General features: G+C 43.2%; 1 protein-coding gene across 1 annotated transcript; it reads left to right on the top strand.

Moving 5' to 3' along the window:
• Positions 1-1,270: 1,270 nt before the first annotated feature.
• Positions 1,271-24,186, top strand: eif2ak4 (eukaryotic translation initiation factor 2 alpha kinase 4). The gene is made up of 39 exons (XM_084380679.1): positions 1,271-1,688; positions 1,808-1,923; positions 3,743-3,845; positions 3,949-4,122; positions 4,458-4,538; positions 4,650-4,801; positions 4,895-4,995; positions 5,103-5,260; positions 5,546-6,084; positions 6,682-6,797; positions 6,959-7,113; positions 7,196-7,632; positions 7,717-7,783; positions 7,866-7,955; positions 8,038-8,160; positions 8,328-8,432; positions 8,514-8,577; positions 8,682-8,761; positions 8,846-8,947; positions 9,029-9,079; positions 9,182-9,418; positions 9,714-9,789; positions 10,118-10,239; positions 10,485-10,534; positions 11,427-11,595; positions 12,199-12,315; positions 12,448-12,513; positions 12,609-12,779; positions 12,864-12,998; positions 13,210-13,317; positions 13,694-13,822; positions 16,643-16,729; positions 17,127-17,239; positions 17,323-17,378; positions 17,821-17,924; positions 18,961-19,029; positions 19,886-19,930; positions 20,793-20,908; positions 23,760-24,186. The coding sequence occupies exons 1-39, from the start codon at positions 1,560-1,562 to the stop codon at positions 23,815-23,817; spliced, it is 4,971 nt and encodes a 1,656-aa protein (XP_084236805.1). The 5' UTR covers positions 1,271-1,559; the 3' UTR covers positions 23,818-24,186.
• Positions 24,187-24,203: the final 17 nt, after the last annotated feature.

The raw sequence follows: 24,203 nt of genomic DNA, 5'->3' as shown, positions 1-24,203 counted from the left end.
TGGATGCAGCTGAAGCATCTCATAGTTATTGGCTTAAGACCTTCATAGATTGGATTAATATTGTTTTGATACATGATTAGAAGAGGGGTGATTTATGATCAGGCTTTTCTACCCAGCAACAATGAGAGGCAGTGTTCACTGATAAATCCTGAAGCTTTTGAAATAAAAATTTAATATATAGAGATTTTTTGCAAACAATACATAAAATATTATGGGGGAACTCCATCAAGGACGGTTTATTAGCCATGAGCAGCACTACAAAGTCTGTTGTTAATGTCTTCTGTGGCTCTGGAGGAGCTTTGTCAAGTCCGAGAACACAACCTCTAGTCTTGGCTCTGGATCGAAAACTATTAATTCGTAACAGAGTGACTGCATTCCTAACTGGAGGGGTGGGGTTTATGAAGACGTGTCACAAAAATGCCATTGGTAGCACTGTGGGATGTGTAGGATCCAGTGTTTTTAGACAAAGGTCAGGATATGTCAGCCTGTATTACATCATTCTTACTACACTAAATCACTGCATTACCCCATAAAGTAACCATGAGACCTCTGACTCACTCTCTCTGCTCCACCACTGCTCTTCTTATCTTTAAAAGTTTCAATGGTAGAAAATAAGTAATTACTGAAGTAAAAAATGTGCTTCGCTTAAAGTATTTCCATTCGCTGCCTCTTTATACCTCTACTTAGTTCCAATGGAAACATTGTTCAACATTTATCAACATTAAGTTCTACTTTACAAATGAAGATTTCTCATACAAAACATATGATGCACTTATAAGTGTCTTTTTATACATTCAATTTCACAACAGGATTTAAAATACTTAAAATTACAGTACATTAACAGTAAAATGCAACTTACACATTAATGCATTAGTTGTATTTCATATAATGATAAGGTGATAGATAGAGATAGATAGATAGATAGATCATTATTTATTTGTTGATTATTATAATCATAGTTTAGCAGAGAATGAAAATACTTAATTAAAGTAAAAGTAACTTAAAAATGTACTTCAGTAAATGTAATTAGTTGCTTCCCACCACTGTATAGTGTCACTCAAAGGGGTCATTTAACATTTGATAGGTGTATTTTGCAATAACACTTACATACTCTTAACATATTAAATGTTTTTTTCCTATGTTAAATATTTTTTATACTTTGATCATCCTCCAGCTCTGAGTCACTCTCTGACATCAGCAGACGCCTTTTCCCAGCATCACTTCACTTCACTTCAGGATAATTACCGCCCTCTAGCGGCCACTTTGGAGAACGCACTGTGATGACGTATCACTTGCGACCGAGCTGGGAACAGCCATGCGCCAGCTGCAGCGTTGTTATGGTCGGCGCTGTGATAAGTTAGCTGTTACGGAGTAGTTAGTGACAGAGAGGCGTTTCTCCGCCAAATTCGAGTTTCCAAAGCGTCAGAGGAGCGGGGGACGGCGGTGAGAGCCGCGGCGGAGCAGCGCAGTGCTGAGCGGGGAGCCCCTCTTCCTCCTTCTCGTCTGACGGCTGCGAGTGTGACAGGACACGAGCACTGCCATGTAGCTGAGGCAGAAGAATGAGCAGTCAGCACACTCCAACAGATGGGACAGACGACCCAACGGTCCAGCAGGAAAATGAACTAGAAGCCCTCGCGTCTATCTTCGGAGATGACTTCCAGGATCTGCGGAACAAGGACCCGTGGAAGGTAGCTAGACGTGCTAGGCAGAACGCATTTCCTGAACAGAGCTGATGGGTTTAAGTTGACTACTATTAGCTGTAGTAATGGAGGGATGAGCCCCACTAAAGAGCAGTGTGTATTTCCAGGTTAAAAGGCCTCCAGAGGTGTACCTCTGCCTGCGGCCCAACGGGCTGAGCACTGGGGAGGAATGCTACGTGACGGTGGACCTGCAGGTCAAATGCCCACCCACATACCCAGACGTGTGAGTACTACTGACCCCTGACCTCTGCCATGTATTCACTGAGGCCATTTGTTACCACTGCACTGCCAGGTATCCAGACACACAATGAACAGATAGACTGGCTGTCTCCACATACTGATGTGACAGGGTACCTTTTGTTATGAAGCGACTGAGTGGGTTATAGTGCACTTATTTACTAGCCCCGGCAGCAATATGCAGGTTTCATGGTCTGGAAATTGACAGTTATAATATTGTATACATTTGTTTATCAATGGTTCTGAATTCTACCATATTAGTGCGATGAAAGAATATATATGTTCCAGGTATATATCACGCTTCCTGTCAGGACTTGATATTTTGTTAAAATATAATAAAGTGTTTTCATTCCTCACAACAACAATAATTCTAATAATAATAAACATTCTAATAATAATAATTTTTTGACCATGATATTTTCGTAGGTGTGGTATCGTACTGTGAAAATCTCAAAACCCTTGGAAACCTAGTTTGCGCACTTTAAATCTAATGCTTCCTAACAACTTCAATCGTTTATTTTAAACCATATTATAAACCATAAATTCTTTATTCATAAAATAGGATGCTGCAGTAAAAGATGAAACAGTAGAAATAGATATTTTGAAAAATTTAGATGCTGAAAGCTGAAAAAGCTTTGTTATCTAGGATTCTAACTTTGTGGCACCGCAGGACATTTAGTTTTTAGATGTACTGGAAGAAAATACCTCTGACAACCTTTTTTGTTTCCTTGTATTTTTCTTTTTTACTTAGTCGACGTACTTATTTCTTCTTTCTTTTTTATCTTTATATTACACTGTTAAATACTGTCTCTAGATGTAGGTAATACTATTATATTTGAATTTTGCACTGCACTGTTTTGTTCCTTGCAGCAAAGATAAAGGAGGATAAAGGATAAAAAGAGCAGCTCGGAGGCAGTACAAGGGCACAGTGGATGTTAGTTCCATCGTCAAGTTTACTTGTTTTTATTCTACCGCAGTTATAGCCTCAAAATAGTTTCACACTCACATGGTTGAGCACAGGAAATAAAATACCACTCTGCCTTAGAGCCTCGTTTTGTCTTTTGAAAGAGAGCTGCCTTGTGACACAAGAAAACCTTGAGAGGAAGTGTTGTCTGATCAGTAAAGCCTACGTTAGGTTATAACCAGAAAACAAATGAAAAACATGACAACAAAAGGCAGAGAAAGGAAGGAAAATTTCACCAAAAGCTGGCACTGACTGAAAATAATCTTGTTTATCTTTTCTCTGCTCTGATCCAGATTTAAATGAATTTTTTTGCAGATTTAAGAGTATTTTGTTGATAATTTCCATATTACTTTTCCTTTCAGTGCCACCACGTACAGTGTGTCTCATATCATACAAGTTACAAATCTAAGATAGAAAAGCAGCTTCTCTGTGTAGGATTTCTGGAGATAAGACTCATAATTGTTTCACAAATTGTGCACCTAATATCTCCAATAGGAATAAGCACAATTTTGCGATGCATGAATAGATTTTATACTGGAAAGGAATTACAAACAAGACCCACAAGCACAGTCACAACTGAACAACTACTGAGATTTCTATCTGCTCACAGCCTGAAAACTATTAGATTTCCCTCACATGCGCTCACATGATTGGTAACAAATTGAATAGATGCTGCATGTTTGTCCACCCGCCACCATGGCTTTTACCATTCTAGGACAGTAGCCCGTCATGCCCGATGTTAATCCAGGCACAATCAGTACAAAGATCCATTGTGCAGTTGTAAATGTCATCTAAGTGTTCACTAGTGATCACTGTAACTTGAGTCTCTGGGCACCGCCAGGCCTCCGGAGCTGGAGCTGAAGAACACCAAAGGTCTGTCAAACGAAAACCTCCAGAACCTTCAGAGTGAGCTCACCAAGCTGGCAGCAGTACGATGTGGAGAGGTGAGGACTCACACACTCACACACACACACACACACACATACACACACAGATAAAGGAGTAGTACACACAGACTACCTTTAACCTTCTTCCCCGTCCTCCTAGGTGATGATTTACGAGCTAGCAGACCATATCCAGGGCTTCCTGAGCAAGCACAACAAACCTCCGTCGCGCTCCTTCCACGAGGAGATGCTGAAGAACCAGCAGAGACAGCAGGAGAAGCGAGCCCAGGAGGAGCAGCAGAGAATGGACCAGCGGCGCAAGCAGGAGGAGGAGATGGTGAGATGGATTAGTTTTATCTGAGGGTTTTGTCACAAAGAATCTTGAATTGCAATCTGTGCAATTTAAACTAAACTCTTACCACTAATAGGAAGCAAAAAAAATATTAGCTAATGAATAATTTATAGCTAAGTCACCAGGAATTCTACACTGTAATGCAACTGATCTAAGTACGCCTATAAATGCAAAATAATAATAATAATGCATAATTCTGCAACACAGTCTACAATAATTTCTGTTACTGGTTAAACATCTGTGTTTTGAAAGTTTGGAAAATGACAGACAGAAGCTCTAGTTGAACAGGATGTCAACTGAAGTATTTTTCTTTCTTGCAGGAAAAAGAGATCATGGCTGAAATCCAAAGAAGAGAGGAGGAGAAACGAGAGGAAAAGAGAAGGAAGGAGATAGCCAAACAGGTGCACTGTTTATTTTGATCTCCATAGAACAGCACAGTTTATTGTTAAAACGCCTGTGGAAATATCACAGCAACAAGTATGGTGACCTTCAGTGTGGTGTTCTATTCACAGGAACGACTTGAGAGTATGGAGCAGTCGGTCCCTGCCGACTCCAGCCTGCTAGGGAAGAGCCCACCCAGCCCCTGTAGAGCTCCTCCTGAATGGACTGAAGCCAGGAAAGCAGTTGGTAACCGCCGCCGGACTACCTCAAGTTGCCGCCACAGGTGTGTAGCAGACCAGCATCACAAAGGCAATAAATGCTTCTCCTGTTAAGAGAAATACTGTCATAATGATCTGAGTTGTTTTTGTCTTCCAAGGCGCGACACACTTAATGAAGACAACCACCGCTCGCAGGAGCTTCTCCACTTCCACAGCAACACTTTTGGTGAACTTGTCGTCCACAGAGGGAAAAGCTTAGGTGAGAGCTGTTTTGATGCAGTGTTAAAGTCAGGTGCAAAAAACAGTTAATCTTACTATGTAACCTGTGCATTTGTATATTTGCGTCTGTGTTTGTGATTGCGACAGGTGTAAGCGAGAGGCTCAGCCGAAGCGTTTATTACGGGTTTGAGGCGATCTCAGGAGACTTTGCTGTGATCTACGAGTGGTCGCTGCGCTGGAACAAGAAGATGGGCAAGTTCTTCACCAGCCAGGAGAAAGGAAGGATTGAGAACTGCAAAAAGCAGGCAAGTAGAGAAGGACTGTACTTTTTAGTCTACATTTATTTGATAACTTTAGTGACTAGTTACTTTGCCCATGCAGACTTTTAACTGATTTTTATCAGCGATCTGAGAAAAAACACATAGATTGCTATAATCGAAAAAATGCTGGATATCTGATCTGAAAATTGGCCAGGCTGATAGTCGGTCGATCTTCACTTTTAGTATGAAAAGAATGAAGTATGAAAATCTGACAAAATACCTCTCAAAGCCAAACCCAATATGCTTAGTTAAAACTGAATTCTTGTGCAGATCCACGGGGCAGAAAATGAGTTCAACTCCCTCCTGAGGCTCGATCACCCAAACTTGGTGCACTACACGGCGCTGAGCTCCACTGAGAAGGAGGACTGCCTCGTGGTAAACATGCTGGTGGAGTATGTGGCCGGCACCAACCTAAACCAAAGCCTAACCTCCCACAGCCCGATCTCTCTGGATAAACTGTGCCATTACACGGCCGAGCTGTTGGCAGCTCTCGACTACCTTCACTCCAACTCTGTGGTCCACAAACACCTGGGGGCCTCCAGCGTGCTGGTGGACTCGGAGGGTCACGTTCGATTGACTGATTACAGCTTATCAAAGAGATTTGCTGATATCTGCAAGGAGGACATTTTTGAGCAGGCCCATGTGCGTTTCTCAGAGGATACAGTGATGCCAACGAGAACAGGCAAGAAAGGGGATGTATGGAACTTGGGCCTGATGCTGCTGGCTCTGAGTCAGGGGAAGGAGTTGAAGGAGTATCCAGTGACAGTACCAGCCAGCCTGCCTGCTGACTTCCAGGATTTCCTCCACAAGTATGTTTGGAGGGATATATCAGCCCATTTACTGTAAATAGTGTACTGTATACTAAACATTAGTGCCGACCATTTTCCAAATCTGTAGCGTATCGTGAGGCTGCAGTGTTTCAGATTTCTGTTTGGTTTGGCTTCCCTAGCAACCATTTCCATTCATATCACTATGCTGCAATCATTTCTGCTGATTTGAATGTTGTCAGTCATGTTATCATAATGTGATAATGCAAATGTGCGTGCATGCAGATTCATTTTAAAATTCTCAGCATGTTATTTTAATGACAAGCAGACATAGTGCAATATGCAAAAACGCCACTTTGTTCCTTTATGATGTTTAATAGACCATCTGTCTAACTTTATTGGCTGTTTTAAAAGTAGTTACTCCATAGATTTCAGTGTAATAGAGATGTCATCCTACCAAAGCAAATTGTTTTACTGTTGACATTATTCAGATCTTTTCCTTGTGTTTGATTCACCGGCTTTGTGTTGTCAGCAGACCTCCAGCACAGTGTGGTTTAGCACAGTAGACTAGATTGTTCCAGCTCATGGCCTGTACAGATTACTGCACAGTCTATTATACTGTCTGTGTGTTTGTCACAGGTGTCTGTGCCTGAATGATGCTGAACGCTGGACGACCCAGCAGCTATTGGACCACGCCTTCCTCAAGCCTCCATCGCCTAAAAACCTGCCACAGTCTCAGGATGCCAGCCCAGAAGGTGAAACACACCCCTAAATTAGTGATGCCATACTATTGTGCACATAATAAAATACTATTGTGCACATAAAAAAAATAAATTAAAAAAACACTAACACAAAGGATTAATCTAATAAGACCAATAGTCCAATAGTTGGTCATGTTTTTTTTCTATCCTTTCAGATCTCGCCGTTGACTTGGCATCATCCGTCATCCCACAGAGTCACATCCTCTACGCTCCGTTCATCTCCGGGGTGCAGAGGCAGTTTTCTCGCTACTTCAATGAGTTCGAGGAACTCCAGCTTCTTGGAAAGGGAGCCTTTGGTGCAGTAATAAAGGTAAGCTTTGGCTTTAACGGGAGAGACGCTGGCTGTGATTTCTTCAGTCTACACCTTCACTTTCCTTCTCTTGCACCTCCAGGTTCAGAACAAACTAGACGGCTGCTACTACGCCGTGAAGCGCATCCAGGTCAACCCAGCCAGTAAGCAGTTCAGACGGATCAAAGGCGAGGTGACGCTGCTCTCACGCCTTAACCATGAGAACATCGTCCGCTACTACAACGCCTGGATCGAGCGACATGAGACGCCCTCGATGGGAGTCCTTACCAGCAGTGACAGCTCTGAGGCTCAGAGCGCCGCCGACAAGCGTCCTCATGGCAAAGAGTCTCGGCAGCGCCTCAACGAGCTCGGCCTCCCCGACAACTTGGAGGACAATGCGCCGCCTCCGGTCCTGTCGAGCTCCGTGGAATGGTCCACCTCCATCGAGAGATCCTCCAGTGCCAAATGTAGCGGACACCAGTCAAGTGATGAAGAGGATGATGATGATGAGGAGGAGGATGTTTTTGGTGCCTCTTTTTTGTAAGTGTTTATTTATTTATTTTTTTTAACCAACAAGACTTTTCCTAGGTCAAAACGCTTGATACATCACTTTTTTGCTTTCAGGCCGTCAGATAGCGAGAGTGACATCATCTTTGACAATGGCGATGAAAGCACAGACGAGATGTCGCAGGTTTAAATATTTACCCCTCATTTATTCACTTGTTTTGTCAGTTTTCACAAGTGCAACAAACTGACGGCTTTTCCTCACCCAGGTCGAGCAGAGCAAAAGGCCGGTGATCGACACAACAGAGAGCACAGACTCTGAACGACCTCCCCCCATAGCACATTATCTGTACATACAAGTAAGCTTCACCTCCATGCTCCTTTCTTACCACTAGAGGTCTCTCTGCCTTGCATCTGATACATGTGTTCTGCTTCTAACAGATGGAATACTGTGAAAAAAGCACTTTAAGGGACACGATAGATCACGGCTTGCACCGGGACCAGAATCGTTTATGGAGACTCTTCAGGGAAATACTGGACGGCCTTGCTTACATCCACCAGCAGGTGTGTTTACGTATTTGACCCTCCTTTAAAGATTATAAGCCTATTTGCCATAGTGTCCCAAAACAGGAAGGATTCAATTTTAGCCAGGATTCTTTCATACTTAAATAGCAATAACATAAATGGAAGCCATGTTTTCAGGTCTTTTAATCCACCCTTCTCTCTTTTAGGGCATGATACACAGGGACCTGAAGCCTGTCAACATCTTCCTTGACTCGCAGGATCATGTGAAGATCGGAGACTTTGGCCTGGCCACGGACCATCCCGCTAATGTGGTATGCATCTAATGTAAAATGTCTTACTACAGAGATGAAGATGAGAACCAATAGAGATGAGATACTGTTTATCTTTCTCAGGCTGCAGGTGTATTTGAAGTGGAGGAGAGTGGCTCAGTAGTGATGACCAAACCAGACCCAACAGGTGGAGAGAGTTTGAAAACATTCACGTTGTAAATAATGTAAATAAAAATAAAATACATTTTCTTCCCTAACACTTTGTTTTGCTTTGGCATCACTGTTCTACAGGAAACATGACCGGCATGGTTGGCACTGCCCTATACGTCAGTCCAGAGGTTCAAGGGAACACCAAAGCCACCTACAACCAAGTAAGATTTCAGTTTGTATTGGAATATAAATATGATTTAAGAGTCTCTGAGTGTCTGGTATTCATTCATCCCTTCTGTCTTTAGAAAGTTGACCTGTTTAGCCTGGGCATCATCCTGTTTGAGATGTCCTATAAGCCCATGACCACAGGAGCGGAACGCATCTCTGTGCTTGGCCAGCTACGTGTGGTAGGTCCATGTTCAAGACTGGGAGCCATCTATGTAGAGGCTTTGAAACTGTCACTTATTTCATCTCTTTTCATGCTGCAGGAGCCCATCAGCTTCCCCGAGGACTTTGTTGCATGTCAGCAAGGGACACAGGTGAGGACGCTGCAGCACAGCATTTGGTACGGACCTTTTTTCTCCATGTTTCCCAGTCCATCAACAAAACATCTCTCTGTGTTTCTTCTTTGTGTCTGTCAGAGGAAAGTGATAGAGTGGCTGTTGAAGCACGACCCGGCCCTGCGGCCCACCGCCAACGAGCTGCTGAAGAGCGAACTGCTGCCTCCACCACAGATGGAGGAGTCGGAGCTACACGAGGTGCTACAGCACACCATGGCCAATATCAACGGCAAGGCCTACCGCACCATGGTGGGCCAGCTGTTCGGCCAGAACACCTCTCCAGTCATGGATTACACCTACGACATAGACCTTCACAAGGTATGATGACATGTTTCACACAGGACCAAAGGGAAGGTCACATGTCTGACATAGATGAGTGCTTTTGTTCATTTATTCTTAGAAAAGTATAAAAGTACATCCAGTGTAAAGCCATGGTAAGAAGTAGTTCCCCCCTCTACCTGAAGATGTCACTGCAGACTCATGAATGTCTGCACCAACCCCTCCGTGCTACCTCGCTCATCTGGTCTGTATAAGTGGCCAGCAGAAGGCCTGTTAGTGCTTAATCGATGTCTCCTGATCCCTAACAGAGTCTGTTTGTTTGGTCTCCCTCCAGGGCAGCTTCAGCTTCAACAGTGCCAAATTGCAGCAATATGTGCATGAAACAATCACCAGGATCTTCAAGAAGCACGGTGAGTACACTACGCCTGTTTGCGTGTGAACGTGAGGCTTTGTTGACTCTCCTCTGCAAACCACTTGGACTCCTGACCTGCTGTAAGCCTGTTTTAGGGACCCCAACATCTGCTCCAGTGAGTGGCGGTTTAAACAATAAGTTCACTGTTGGGCAGCGCAGATTCTGTGCAGGTGCCTGTGTTATTTCTGTGCACAGTGCTGATGGTGTCCAGCTGTACTTATTTGTTTATGCTCAGTTAGTATCTGCTCACATGCATCACCTCTCTCAGGGTGAAGGTTATATTATCTTATGCAGATGTTGCAGTGATACATGATGTTTGTTTTCAGGTGCGGTGCGTCTGCAGACACCGCTGTTCCTCCCCAGAAACAGGAAGTTGTATGATGGCAGCGAGCTGGCCTGCTTCATGGACCACAGCGGAATGCTGGTTACACTGCCATATGACCTTCGCGTGAGCCCAACACATGCACATGCACATGCACACCATCACTAATTATACAACTGTTTGCATCAGCACATGCAAACAGTGCAAAGAGTGTGAGGCTGCAATCAGCAGCCGCCGTAAGATCCTGCCACCTCAGGAAACCCTGAGGACTAAATGGTTGTTTCCACACTGTGATTGATTACAGCCTGGTATGCACTGACTTCACTATCATTATACAACTGCCCCAAGTCTCAACTCTCTGTTTGCTGTAGATGGCGTTTGCAAGATTCGTCGGTCGCAACAATATAACACATCTGAAGAGGTAAAGATACATGAACTTACACTTATTTGTGTCAGTAATACTTTTTGATAATAGAAATGATAATGGTTATTGGTTGGCTAATAGCTCCTTTAAAAATAATCTTACATACTTTCCTACACACAAGGTATAAGCAATAAAGTTGATTTACATGTTACTAATTTATTAAACTTTTAAATTACACAGCCTGTCTCATACGCTATGTTTTTCTTTTTACTTAAAGGGTAACTCCCCCAATTTGACAAATTAAAGTGGGTTTGCAGGTCTTGGGGAGTACTGCTGTATATGTGAAAACAGTAGATTAAAGCCTTTCGAAGTTGCATGTAATCTGATGTCACTCAGTGGCTAAGGTGCATTGGAAGAACAATGTGCTGATTTTGTTTTTGTTTTTTTAAACTGTCCAAAATTAGTCCAGTTGGGTTAACAGGTGCAATGCTATCCGTGGACTGCTTTTCAAAAATTGCTGCCTACCCACAACGCAACTTAGCCACTGTGTGACATCACTCAAGGCAAATTATCAGATTACATGCAGTTTCCTCCAGAGCAACAAAAGGCTGTATACTACTTTTTTCACATGTAGTAGTACTCTCCAAGACCTGTAAATACTCTTTGATGTGTAAAATTGGTGGAGTTGCCCTTTAAAACACACCCCTTAACACTAACATTAACCCTAACCCTAATTAAGGTGGGGATGTTTTTGTTAGAAGGGGGATATACCCAATATTATCTAACAAAAATACAATGAAAGATAAAAATAATTGAAATCACCATGATCAGTTTTGCTCATTGTTCGAGCTTTATCACCAGCAGGCCTGCTGCCGCTGACACATGAAGACTGACATTCATGTTGAGATTAAGCACGAGTGACTCAGATTTTCTCTTTGTCTTTCTCAAGGTACAGCATTGAACGGGTGTTCCGCCCCAGGAAGCTGGATCGCGCTCACCCAAGGGAGCTTATGGAGTGTGCCTTCGACATCATCACACCCGTCACCAACAGCCTCCTCCCTGACGCAGAGACCATTTACACCATCTCTGAAATAGTCCAGGAATTCCCGGGGCTCCAGGTCATACACATGAACTGCGTGTATTTTGAATGATCCTGTGAACTGACAGTTTGTGCTGCGCTGCCTCACCCTGAGCGGTTTATTGATGCATCATTGTTCTTTATTTTCCTACGGACGCCTGATGGCAACTTGTCCTGTCTTTGTTTTTTCCCTTTTTACTTCCCACTCACATTCCAAACATACCAAAGTATGTGTAAGCCTGACAGATTTACGCTGGGTTTATTATTTACATAGTAAATCCGAAATGCGTGGCTCTCTCCACTTCCTTCCCTGCCTCCCAGTACAGTCCATTTCCTGTCCACACATCCCAGTGCTGCGTCAGTCTCCAGTCGCAGCACACCTCGTGCATGTTTCATGAACCCAGTCAACTCAGAGTCTGGCCTCTGGTTCATCCCTCATAGATCCTGTTTCTGATCCTCTCCACCACCCTGCTCTTTGTGTGAAAGCTTTTAAGAATATGTGAGTCAGACAGAATGAGAGGGCAGCCGGACACAACAGTCATTATTTACCAAGGTGCTCATTGTACAGTAGTGCTCTTGCTTTTGACTGTAATTGCAGCTAAGGGGGTTAAAGGTGTGTGCGGGTGTGTGTTTGTGACTGCAGGAAAGGAACTATAACATTTACCTGAACCACACCAGCTTGTTGAAGGCCATCCTGCTCCACAGCGGAGTCCCTGAGGACAAACTGAGCCAGGCCGCCAACATTCTGTGTGACGCCATGGTCAGTGAAGGTTGCACGTGCATCACAGATGTTCTCCACATCGCGTGTCTTGTTGCTGATATAATGTTATGAACACGTATAATAGCATTCTTCCTAAATATAGCAGCGCTAACATTTCTGTATTTGCTCCAGAGCGAAAAGCTGACCAAACGTGAGGTGGAGGCAAAGTTCTGCAACTTTTCACTGTCAACCAACAGTGTGAGTGTCCCGCCGGGTGCACGAACCTTCTGTAAAAAAATAATCAGTCGTGTTCTCTCTCGTAAACACTGAGATCCCCTCTCTGTTGCGTCCAGTTGCAGACGCTGTACAAGTACATAGAACAGAAGGGGAGTCTGCTGGACCTGGCGCCACTGCTGACATCACTCACCAAACAGAAGACCGCCGTGACCCAGCTGGCCAAGCAGGGCCTCAAGGACCTGGAGGAGCTCACAATACTGCTGCGTAAACTGGGAGTTAAACTGCAGGTGATTTCTGGTGATTTTCTGTTGAAAGATGGGGTGATGTGTATGTTTTTTTCCCCTTTTAACACAGATGTGTACTCTCTACAGGTGGTGGTGAACTTAGGCTTAGTGTACAAGGTGCAGCATCACAATGGGATCTTCTTCCAGTTTGTGGCTTTCATCAGGAAGCGCAAGCGAATTGTACCGGATATCGTGGCCGCTGGAGGACGCTACGACCACCTGGTGGGTTTTACCGACACTCATCCACATTCCACATGTGATTTTAGTCAAGTCATGGCACAAACCTGCAGCTATTATTGTAAAAATGTGGCCGTAATGTATGCAAACCATATTTTTTTCCATCTGAGATATAGCTCTTTTGTCTGCATTTCATTAATTCCATATGATGCAGTCCGAGTGGTATCTTCATGTGGTTTCTTCTCTGGTCTGCTAGATCCCGGAGTTTCGAGGGCCAGTCCCCACAGTGCCGGTGCCCTCTGCCGTGGGGGCCAGTGTGGCCCTGGACAAAGTCTGTGCTGCTATGGCCAACATGGAGGAGCCGGTGAGAGAGACAAACACACACACACACACACAGACACACACTGGGATCTGACATTCCTAATTATTGTAATGAAGGAGCAGCAGACAGAGCTACATATTTAATGATGCCTTATTACAGCAGGCGGCCGCCACACAGCCACTTTTAGGAACATGTTAATAACTATGATCAGTGTGACTCTTGACGCCGAGGAGTTATTTTTGGAGGTGCATCATTTTCTATTTTTCACATTCAGATTGTGAGACGATGTGCCCAGAAAGCTCTGTAGAACCTGAAGCCAGAGAAGAGCACTGAAATGACTCATTTCTCCCCAAATATATTATACTGCAGCTCACTACATCTTTTACCCTTTTTAACTTCTGTTTTTTCTCTGTATCAGCCATCAGTGAGCTCATGTGATGCCCTGGTGGTCCCAGTGGGACATTCTTCAATGTCCAGAGCCATCAATGTTGTCCAGAAGCTGTGGAGCTCCGGCGTGTCTGCAGACATTGCCTACGATGTCTCACAGGTAAGCGCTCTGCCTGATATCAAACCAGTTTTGATTTGAAGTTTGTCTGTTTTATCATACTAAACAAAGTTTTGTTTACATTCTGTTATCGAATATTTTTTTTTTTTTGTTATCCAAAATGTGTCGTGCATATCCTTGAGGTCTTAACAGAAGTCTTGATCATACCAACATTTTGAAATCATGGATGTCTTTATAAGAACTAGATAATGGACCCAAAGATGGCAGCCATTCAGTTCAATGAAAATTGCTTGACTGGCACTGACTTCTGGGCTTATTTCCACTGCATCGCATCATCATTTACATCACTACGTTGTGATGACGTCACAGATTTTAAAATCGAGTTTCTTGGCTCAAGGAAAATTTTACAAAAGCCTCTGGATTAAAAAAACATATAAGAAAGAGTCATAATTGAGCTCGATTGCAGTTTGAGGTTTCCTGTTTCCTGCAGTGTTACAGATCTCTTTTATAATTGTGGTCTCTGGGGGAAACACTTTGGAAGCAAGACTGAGCATCAGTGCCCTGTGCAGGTCTTGCTATACATCCATGCCTCCATGTTTTTCAACTATAAACATACACTTTGCCTGCAGTTATAAATGACACGAGAACCAGATTACCCATAAAGGCTCGTGGGCCTCTCTTTTTTAACCTGTTTTTTAAAAAAATGAATTTTGTTCTGCCAAAGGTCGCTGTTTCATTTGAGGTGTAGAAAGAAGGATGATTATTGAAAATATCACTGCAACTGCAAGTGCAGCTAAACAGCATTTTTATAAGGAATAATTCAGTAGAAATGCAAAACCTAGTCAAGCCAGAGTCATTAATGCCCTAAGCCTAAATATATCTCAGCTAAAGGAAGCTTCTCAGTAAGTCACTCCCTCATTGTTGCTTCCTGACATGCTGAAGGAAGAATTTTGCAGGAACCTGTAGAGAGGACTACAAACAGCTGCATTGTACATGTAGTAGTTTGAGTAGAAGGATTTCATTGAGTTCGTGTTCATACCCTTATAATTATGTAACTGAGCCCTCATGGTTCTTGTATGTGTAAACTAAACCACATTTCTAACGTACTAGATCCCTGAATAGACAATGGAAATTAGCCATTGTGTATGTGGGTGATCTCCCGAGCTCCACCTCCCTATTCCTCCTGTTCTGCAGTACCTTCATCCCTCCTACAGAGGGCAACGCCTGACTTCCGTTCTTGAGGAAAAAGCCCCTCATCTGTCAGCAGCAGGCTGCTTATCGTGACAGCATCAGAAATAGTAAACATCCCAGAGAATGAGCTGCTCTTTGTGGTTGTTCTTAAAAGAGGCCCACAGGCCTTATTAGGACAACACAACATGGAGTCATTTCAATAATTGTGTCATTCATCTGCAAGACCAGCTTCCAATAAAGTTTTTTGATGAGCATTATTTGGGAAACTCGTCAAGCCAGGCCGAGATCAGGCCCTTCAAAGCAAAGTTATTTATCCTCTGGTCCAAAACTCCTGATGCCATGCCTTTGTCACATTCTTCATGTTTATGTGACAAACTGATCTCAGCCCTGTGTTTGTGTGTTGGTGTAGACGCCCTCCCTGGCACATCGCTGTGCCCACATTTAAATCCTCCTCCTGTTTTTTCCTCCTTTGCTCTTTATAACCTATTGTTTTAACTTTCCACTCCTGCAGTCGACAAGTGTTTGCTTAAATAGTTTTCATTGTCTTTCGTGCTGGCACAGGACATAAGTGACTGGCCACCTTCATTTCCCCTGAGTTCTTAGAAGCAATTAGGAAAGGTTGGGTTTAGCTGAAAACAAGCAGCACTATGTCCAATTTGTCAACAGTGCCTGTGTGCGTATTTGTTGATTATGTATGCAGGCGGCGCCTCGACCGGTGGCGACATGGTGAGAACACCTTGTCCGGACCTACTCACCCATCACTCCCCCTCACTAGACTTTTGTTAACACCTTTCACATGCCGGCCTCTTAACGGGCCGAAAGTGCGGCTTTAATTCATCCTCGGGAGACGGTCCCACTCTTTTAGCTTTTATTAGCCAAATATGGCAAACCCCTTCCACATGCGGTCAGCTCAGGCAAATGGCCCAGAGCTGCCCATCGGCCTCAAGGCTTACCTTTGACTTAATTTGTTCTGTCAATGAGAAAGTTGTGAGAAAAGTGCTGATTTGATGAGGGGGCGAAATCACACAGAAGCCAGATATAACTCTCTGGCTGAAGTTGGAGAATAAATTGGGCTTACGCAAACATATACATTCATACACGCTGTCAGGGTTGAATGCATTACCTGAATACACATTGGTTCTGGTCGTGAGTCCCGGCTCAGTGCACACTCTTCTTGTTCCAAACAAAACCGACTGGCTGCTGCTATAGAAGAATTTTTGAGGCCATGATTCCTCTGTTCCTCCAGAACTGGTTTCCAACCTTAAAGCTTTAGCCGACTGGTATCCCAACAATGCCCCACAGCAACCACATTAACCTCGGTGTTAAATGGGCAGCTTTGATGCTTTTATTATGAAATTCCTGGCACACTATTAAATTTGACTCATAATTCTTTGAGTAATTAATGGAAGAAAACTCTGAAACAGAGTTTGTGTGAGGACAGCAAGCTTTAAGCAGTTTTCAGAAATAAAGCACAGAGTCCGGTAAACACCTCCGTCTAAACTGGCCGCCATCCTCAAGCCCATGTGAGAAGAAATCCAGCATGAATTAATACTCTTTGATAAGACAGTAATGTTTTTTAATGCATTGTTCAGTTGAGCTGAACCCTTAAACCACCACTCACATTATGTGTGTGTGAGTAATCCAGCCTTTTCTCATTGTGCGTGTCATTAGTCTCAGGAGACGTTGATGGAGCACTGCAGGCTAGCCGGCATCAGCTACATGGCCCTGGTCTCAGACAAGGAGGGGATCTATGTGAAGGTAAACCAGCCTTACAGTGCAGTAGGGCTGCAACTAACGATTACTTTCATTATCAATATGTACTGATTACTTTCAAAATCATTTAGTACATATATTGTAAAAGAAAAATGCAGTGAAACAGTTTACCAAACAGTTGGCAACTAGTTTTCTATCGATAAACTAATTGCTTAATCAACTAATCATTGCACCTTTTACAGTGCATCAAAGTATTGTGTAGCATGTTTTTTCCAATCCTGTCCAGAAATTAACAGTAGTTGAGACTACAGTACATTTTTAGAAAACAGCTTTTCCTTGAGTAGCATTGCAGGTCACGCAGCCGTCCAAACTGTTTTGATAAGAGAGAATTATGAGAGTGTTGTTTTCAGCCGCGCATGTTAAAGTCATTTTCTGTCTTCAGGTGAAATCCTTTGAGAAGGACAGACAGTCTGAGAAGCGGATTCCCGAGTCAGACTTGGTGGACCACATCATTCAGAAATGTCGGACCAAATTCTTTGAGGAGAGAAACATCAGGTAAAGACATTTTGGTTTTATGCGCGGCTCGGATGTCTGAATGAGGCTGTTCTTATATAATGTTTGTCCTTGTGCCCCTGCAGAGAAATCTCTGAAAGCCTGTCCCAGAACCCTAAAGGATCACTGCTCAACACCACAGGTACTGTGCTCAGTTCAGTCTGATTTCCACTTACTCCTTACAGACAGCCTCTGTATACAGACTTAACTGTACATTTGCAACCCAGAAGTTTCACTGCAGCATGAAACAGTCACACCTCTGTTTTCATACAGTTGTGCTTTGATTCCTCCAACGTTCTGCGTTCAGCAAAAGCGTTAAATCATGAAATGGAATATTTAACTGATGTGTTACCCAGAGTGACGGACAATAAGTGCAGTAGAAGAATAAGTGTTAAATCTCACATTGCTTTTGGGATGCACACAGGTAGCCAACAACATGTTTTAATTCATCTGAGTAACAGTTAAACATCTTACTGGAACGTGACATTAAGGAGATATTAGAAATGTAAAAAGCCTTCATAATTGGATAAAAAGTGATTGTTTTTATTGATAAAATGTGGAAATGTTCCTTTTTCTGTCTCCAGGCTCTTCAGAGCAGCATGGGAGCAGTGGCAACGTGACCATTAATGTGAACGTCATCAGCCCGGAAAAGGTTTCTGCCAGTGCCAGACGACGCTATGATACTCAGGTTTGTGATGCACGTGCACACACACACACACACACACACACACTTGCACAGACCCACCTGTTCTCAATGGCTTTTTTCCATTACTGAAATTAATGATGTGTTCTGCCAGATACTCTGATGTGGTCATCCAAAATTAGTCGCACCTGCTCATCAAGTGGGCAAAAACTCTTGAGAATTGACAGTGAGCGTAGCAGGAGAAGGAAACACAACAACAGTTGGTTAAAAGGGGAGGTTTTTTAAGTTTTAAGGTTTTTTTAACAGGAAGCAGTAGCATCATTGGCTGCCCCCAAAAAACAGGCAAAAGACTGCTAAAGAGCAGGAAATGGAGCTCCTCTCAAAATTTGCACAGTTAAAAAAACAGGCACGTGATTGTGATAACGAGAGCAGAGAACTGTATCTGCTTGTGTAAAAGCGTCATCGGGAGGGAGAATTTATGCTAGGTTTGCACGAATGCAGTCCCTCAAGTAGCGGGCTGTGGTCAGCACGAACTGTGACAAGTGCTTGCAGATGCTGAACACTCGCTTGCTAATCTGTTGAGACATCGGACGCAGTAATTGAATAGACGGTGGCTGATATCTCCCCTCTTTCCTCAGGTCTTATTACATTCAACTTTAGTATTTAGTTTATTTATTCTGGACATGAAGAGAGGTTGTTCCCCATACCTGGATACCGCAAAATGAGAGCTGTGATGCAGGATAAACAGTAATGCTCACAAAGTGTGCAATGTGCAAAACGATACTGAATATTTGCAGATAATTAAAATTCCACAACGTGGATCATGATAAGGACATCCCACAGGTCACAACGCTCAGAGTCATACCCATGAAATTGCTAGTTTAGAGCAAGTTCTTGTTGCCAGTCACCCACACCAACAGGAAACGTGTCCCTACTAGGCCACTGGTTTGCTTATGAAATGATTGCATGTCAAGATTTTTCCCTGCTGGTTCATTTTGTTCGTTGGAACGGTTATTATTTTTCTTCCACCCTTTTCCCTTCCTTTCTTCTCACCTTCTTTCTCTCCAACTCTCTCTTTCAGATCCAAACCAGATTACAGAATCTCGGTAGCAATTTGCAGAACAAGAGCAGTGACATTGAGGTTCTGGCAGTAAGTCATTTTGTTTGTTTACCCCAAATCCCCAGCTCCCCCCTTTTTTTCTGCTCTCCCACCTTATCTCTGGAAACCATGTGTGAAATCACAGGGTGAGCAAAAAGCACTTTTGATAGCTCAAACAGCAAACATCAGTGGGAGCTGCCCTTTTATAGTTATTTACCTCACGCTAAAATCCCCTGCTGGAGGTAACATGGCCGTGAAGCCACTCCAGCCGCTACAACACAATGAACACTAAACAGAAGGCAGCGAGCGTGTCATTTCGGGGCTGCCATATTGGATTTATTTGTGGTTGCGATGTAGATTTATGGCCAGATATTCTTAAAGTAAATCAACCCTGCTTGTCTTATTTACCATGTCGCCGTATATTCCAAATACATCTGTCATCCCTGTTGGGGTCTGGATTGCATCAGCGACCCAGGCAGCGTTATTGAAACATAACAGGCATAATCACCTTGGATCCGGTAAGCTGTTGCACCGGCCTGCATGTCCGTCAGTCACACTGGAACACACCACTTATTTTCTAATGATAATCTCAAGTGGCTATTAGCCACTTCCTGTAAAAAAAGGACACAGAGTGCTGTCAGAGAGCGTTGTGAAAGTGGAATTATAAGTAATTTACTGATATTCGACCGGAATGGATTATGTTGTGTTGAAAGAATTACACAACTTATTGGGCAGCGGGTCCAGCGCTTTGTATTTATAGCTCGATTATGAAAACAGTGTTTGGCAGCACAAGTGGACACATCCAAGCAAAACGTGCACTTTGTTCTCTGCATTTGGTGAATTGTTGCAACCTGAGATAGGGCTCCATTGTGTTTTTATGTAACCCTGCTTGTTTTGTATCCCGCAGGTGGACCTGCAGAAGGAAACTCTGATCAACTTCCTGTCTTTGGAGGTTTGTTCCACACTGGCTTCATCAAGAGCAATTGCAGAGTTAATAAAAGGCTACACCCCAATGAAGGAAGAGAGGGCAGGGGAAGTGGAAAGAATGGCCAGTAGAGGTCAATATCCTAGACAGGAAGAGGGGATCCCGTCTCCTTCCTTACAGTCTGTTGAGGAGTGGAGTGAGGGAACACCCCTGCCTACAGCTCCGCGTCTTAACTAAGAGTCTTAACTTGAACTCACACATGGCACAAACACATACTGCAGTTAACAAAACGCATGCTTCAGAGGTGTTAATATTCACATTCCTAACTCCTGACCACAGCTGCACGCAGAGGTTAAAAAAAAAAAAAAAAAGACTAAAAGAAAGAAAGCTGAAAAATGCTCCCTACACCACTGTTATATAAGCAAAAGCCTCCACTCCATAAATGAATGGGCCACCTATACAGTCGGCCCCTGTAGCACATGTGTCAAAGAAAACACATTCAGTATATAAAGCGCATGACAATACACAGTGTGCAGTGTATAGCCAGGCGTGCAGGAAAGGCCTGTTTTAAATATGGCAAATTACCCCGAGTCACACAAGGAACCAGAGAACTCAGTCAACCCAGTGTTGCTTTGTGCCTCCACTGCCCCGCTACACTTGACATGCACAAATATACTTCAAGGCTGCACATGGAAAAACCCCTTTTACTCCATAGTCCCTTCTTTTAAATTCTGAAGTCTGTTGACAAACATGAAGAAAATGACGCTGAGTTGGACAGTCTCTACAATATTTGACAGCAAAACTGATCTGTACCAGGCGTTGTTTAATGTCCAACATTTTGTCACCTAGCTTTCATTCTTTAACCTCTGCTCTGTCTCTTTCTTTCCAGTTTGACAGCGAGGACCAGTTCAACAGCAGCGTGAAGACTCTGCTGTCTCGACTCCCCAAGCAGCGCTACCTGAAGTCCATCTGCGAAGAGATCCACCATTTCAAAATGAAGAAAAAGTAAGTTGGTTGCGTTTTTGCACGTTTGTCCTGTGCTGTTGACTTTCTTGTGTTGTTACTGTCAAAGCAAAACAGATTCTTGAGGATCTAGCTATGTTTCTTGCCAAGCCGAGCCAGCTATGTCATCAATCTTTGTAGGGAAAATCCTCTGGGCACCAATGTATCAAATTACTTGGCCATCCTATCTATCCAATGAGACGTTTCACTAAAAAACAAAAATATTACCCTGCTGGGGGCGCTCAAGTCAGGAATTGCGGCAATTCATCCAATAAGTCTTAAGATATTTCCGTCATTGCCAAATTGTTCGATCAACTGACATATACAATCCATTCAACTATGCTAGAGGCATGGTTAGAAATCTGTCACCAAATGAGCTTCATGTGTTTAACCAGCTAATGCCATTATTAGATTTAGTTGGAGTTCCCTGGACACCAGTGTTAGTTGTGGTGATGCAGCAATATTTTCATCCAATGTGGATACTGTGTTTGAATTAATGAAAGCAATTGTTTTTTCAATGAATGTGGAAAAACTAATCCTTGCCACTTCAAACATAGTTTTCACATGCACAGAATTGTCTTAGTGTCCAAACTTTCCCCCCTCAACAGTAGAGAAACAGCAGGAATGTGATACTTTATGGACATTTTCCATACAAACAGTTGTAGACGTCTTGTCTCAGCAGGGGTCCTTGTGGAAGATGAACCAGAGACCCCACGGTCTCACCACTCTGCCTGCTCCCACATGTTTCCACCTACTAGTGACCTGTTATTTTTTATTAAAATGAAACCTGAAGCAAACAGTGGAATATATTAAAGACCACTTAAAAAAGACAGACTTCCTTTTACGGGCAGCTGCCACTCTAAAGCTCCGAGCAAGCCCACGCACTCCAGGTGTAACAGTGACAGTCAGTTCTTCAAAGGGAGCTGTTAGACGGATAACTACTGCCTTGAAGAACATCAAATCCTCAGCTGATCCCATTTCCTGAGGTGAAATCTGGAGAAGGATTAGCCTTGTTTGGTCTTCTGATGTCTGTCTCTTAACACCCAAGTTGATTGACACTGAGATTGCAGCACACAGGGGGGCGGGTTCGCTTCATCCATCGCTGTGGTTTCGAATGGAGTGGTTTATTCCCAATTTTCCCAGCAGAGGGTTTTTTCAAAGCCTAGGCTAAACCCTCAGTGTTTGCTTTTAGTGTTGTGACGCTTGTGAATGCCCATAGAGAGCAACCCTGTGAGGGATTCAGCGGATTTTCTCTTTCATGAATGAGATGGTAACAAAAAAAAAATCAAAGCTTCTCTTTCTGGCTTCCCGTTCGCCTCTCCAGAGCAGTTGGTTTTAATTTCCTGTCTCTGCTGTGTGTTTGATTTGCTATTTAGGGGGGGGGAAAGTCTGCTGATAAATGAGCGTCGCAGAGGCAACAATGAATATATTCAGCATGTGTTTTTATGTGTTTGTTTAGTTGTTTTCAGCGAATGTGTGGTGCGGGCAACTGAGGCCAGATGAGTGGGGTAAAGGGCACAGGCAGTCACCTGGCTGCTGCAAAACCACAGAGTAAAATTATTCCAGTCGCAGTAGTGATGTTACATTTGTGAACAATCCCATTCTTTTCAACGGCTGTTCGGTAGGAATGAAGGGAACCGAGTCTTGCCATTCTGTTCACAACACATTTCATACAGAGGGATATACTGTCTCCTTGTATAATGTTTACGATGCAGATTGGATCTGGCAATGTGAGTCATTCAGTGCTGCTAAACCTCGTCCACACATGCAAAATTGCATTTTATAGGTGGGGTATCTTAGTTTGAATCCAAATCCAACCCTGTCATTATCCTAGTGATTATTTGGCAGATATAATTCCCCCCCCCAGTAAACAGAATATAAAAGAACAATAAGCTGTTCTCTTGAGCAGCTGTCGGAGAGCTGTAACCTCCCTCAGAGAGCCATAATTCACTAAGTCACAGTCACTGAGCTGTCCCTGATCCAAAACTACTTTGGATGATACCTGTTTGTTAACAAGTTTACAGCCATGCTAGCAGCTCTGTTAGCACTTACAGTAGGCACTTAGTTTGAGCTAAATGCTAACATGCTCACAATGACAGCGCTCACACGTTAATACAAAGTACAAATTTACCATGTTTACCGTCATTGTTTGGTGTGTTAGCATGCTAAAACTTGCAAAGTGCAGCTGAAGCTAATGTCATTTCTTTAGCATGTATTTAAAGGTGCAATATGTAAGAATTTTAGTTGACAACATTTAAAAGTTAACTACATTTATCAGCAGAATGTGAAGAAATAACGGTTTTGATGTTATGACGTTCATGTATCATTACAGAGGTATGTACAAAACTTAGCATGCTAACTCGTGCTAGCGATGTAAAGAACAACAATCAGCTGCTCCAAGCTCCCAGTCTGGACCTCTAGCTGCATGGCTAACTGAGATAACTACCTAATGGCAGCAGCAGTTGGTAGCAGTATGTGGTAGCTCTTGTGATATGCTGCCCCCTATTTGTTTGGAGTATGGATTCAACAGGTGGCCAGTTCTTACATATTGCACCTTTAAACCAAAATGTTGGACAAATTGAAATTTTGACCTGAGGATGGCACTAAAAGAAAAGTTAAGATTTCTCCACTGAGTTATGGGACTGTCTTACCCTGGGTATTGTCCCGGCGGCGGGTTTGAATCCTCTGTTATTTCCACAGGATTGACTTCATAAGCCAGAGAAATCTAAGATCTTGAAAAACCTCCCGGCTGAATTTCATCGTCCTGATTTTGCAATGTCCCATTTGGAAGTCTTCCATAATGTTTTTAATATTGCTCTGAATCTCATAACTGACAGATGTTGTCCTCTCGCAGGCTGGCCGTGGTGGTCTTATACAGCTACAAGGACGACTACTACAAGATCCTTCTGTGAAAACCTGCGTGGTTCCACTGACGGTGGAGACGTCCCTCGAGGCTCAGTCAAGTCCCAGAGACTGTTTTAATCCTGGGACCTACAGAATCTGCTTGAAGACTGACAGATTCATACCTTTTCCATTTGGAAAGCGAGAGCCCAACAGACACAAATGGTTTATTTTTTACCATGCTGAATGGCGACTCAAACTCCATAACTTTCCAAAACACCTTTTGTGGACAAGTGGTTCACTGGACTTTAATGCCTTAATAGAACAACAGAAGTTGAAATATAGAGGACTTTTTACTGAAGATTGTGTGTCATGGAAACAATTTTACATTTCTAATTAGCAACAAGATCAGTAGTGGAAATAAAAAACATTTTCCCACATGGAGCTGTGGTTTTTT

This window comes from Pagrus pagrus (assembly GCF_965226575.1).
Source record: "Pagrus pagrus genome assembly, chromosome: 18".
Lineage (NCBI taxonomy): Eukaryota > Metazoa > Chordata > Actinopteri > Spariformes > Sparidae > Pagrus > Pagrus pagrus.
Note: the sequence above shows the minus strand (reverse complement) of the source record. Positions and strands in the feature narration are given on the sequence as shown.

Bases quoted from the DNA above. Each gene is read 5' to 3' on its own strand.
- eif2ak4 (XM_084380679.1), top strand. From the start codon at position 1,560: ATGAGCAGTCAGCACACTCCAACAGATGGGACAGACGACCCAACGGTC. The intron at 4,539-4,649 runs GTGCACTGTTTA...TTCTATTCACAG, and splicing joins GGAAGGAGATAGCCAAACAG to GAACGACTTGAGAGTATGGA. The intron at 7,784-7,865 runs GTTTAAATATTT...TTCCTCACCCAG, and splicing joins GCACAGACGAGATGTCGCAG to GTCGAGCAGAGCAAAAGGCC.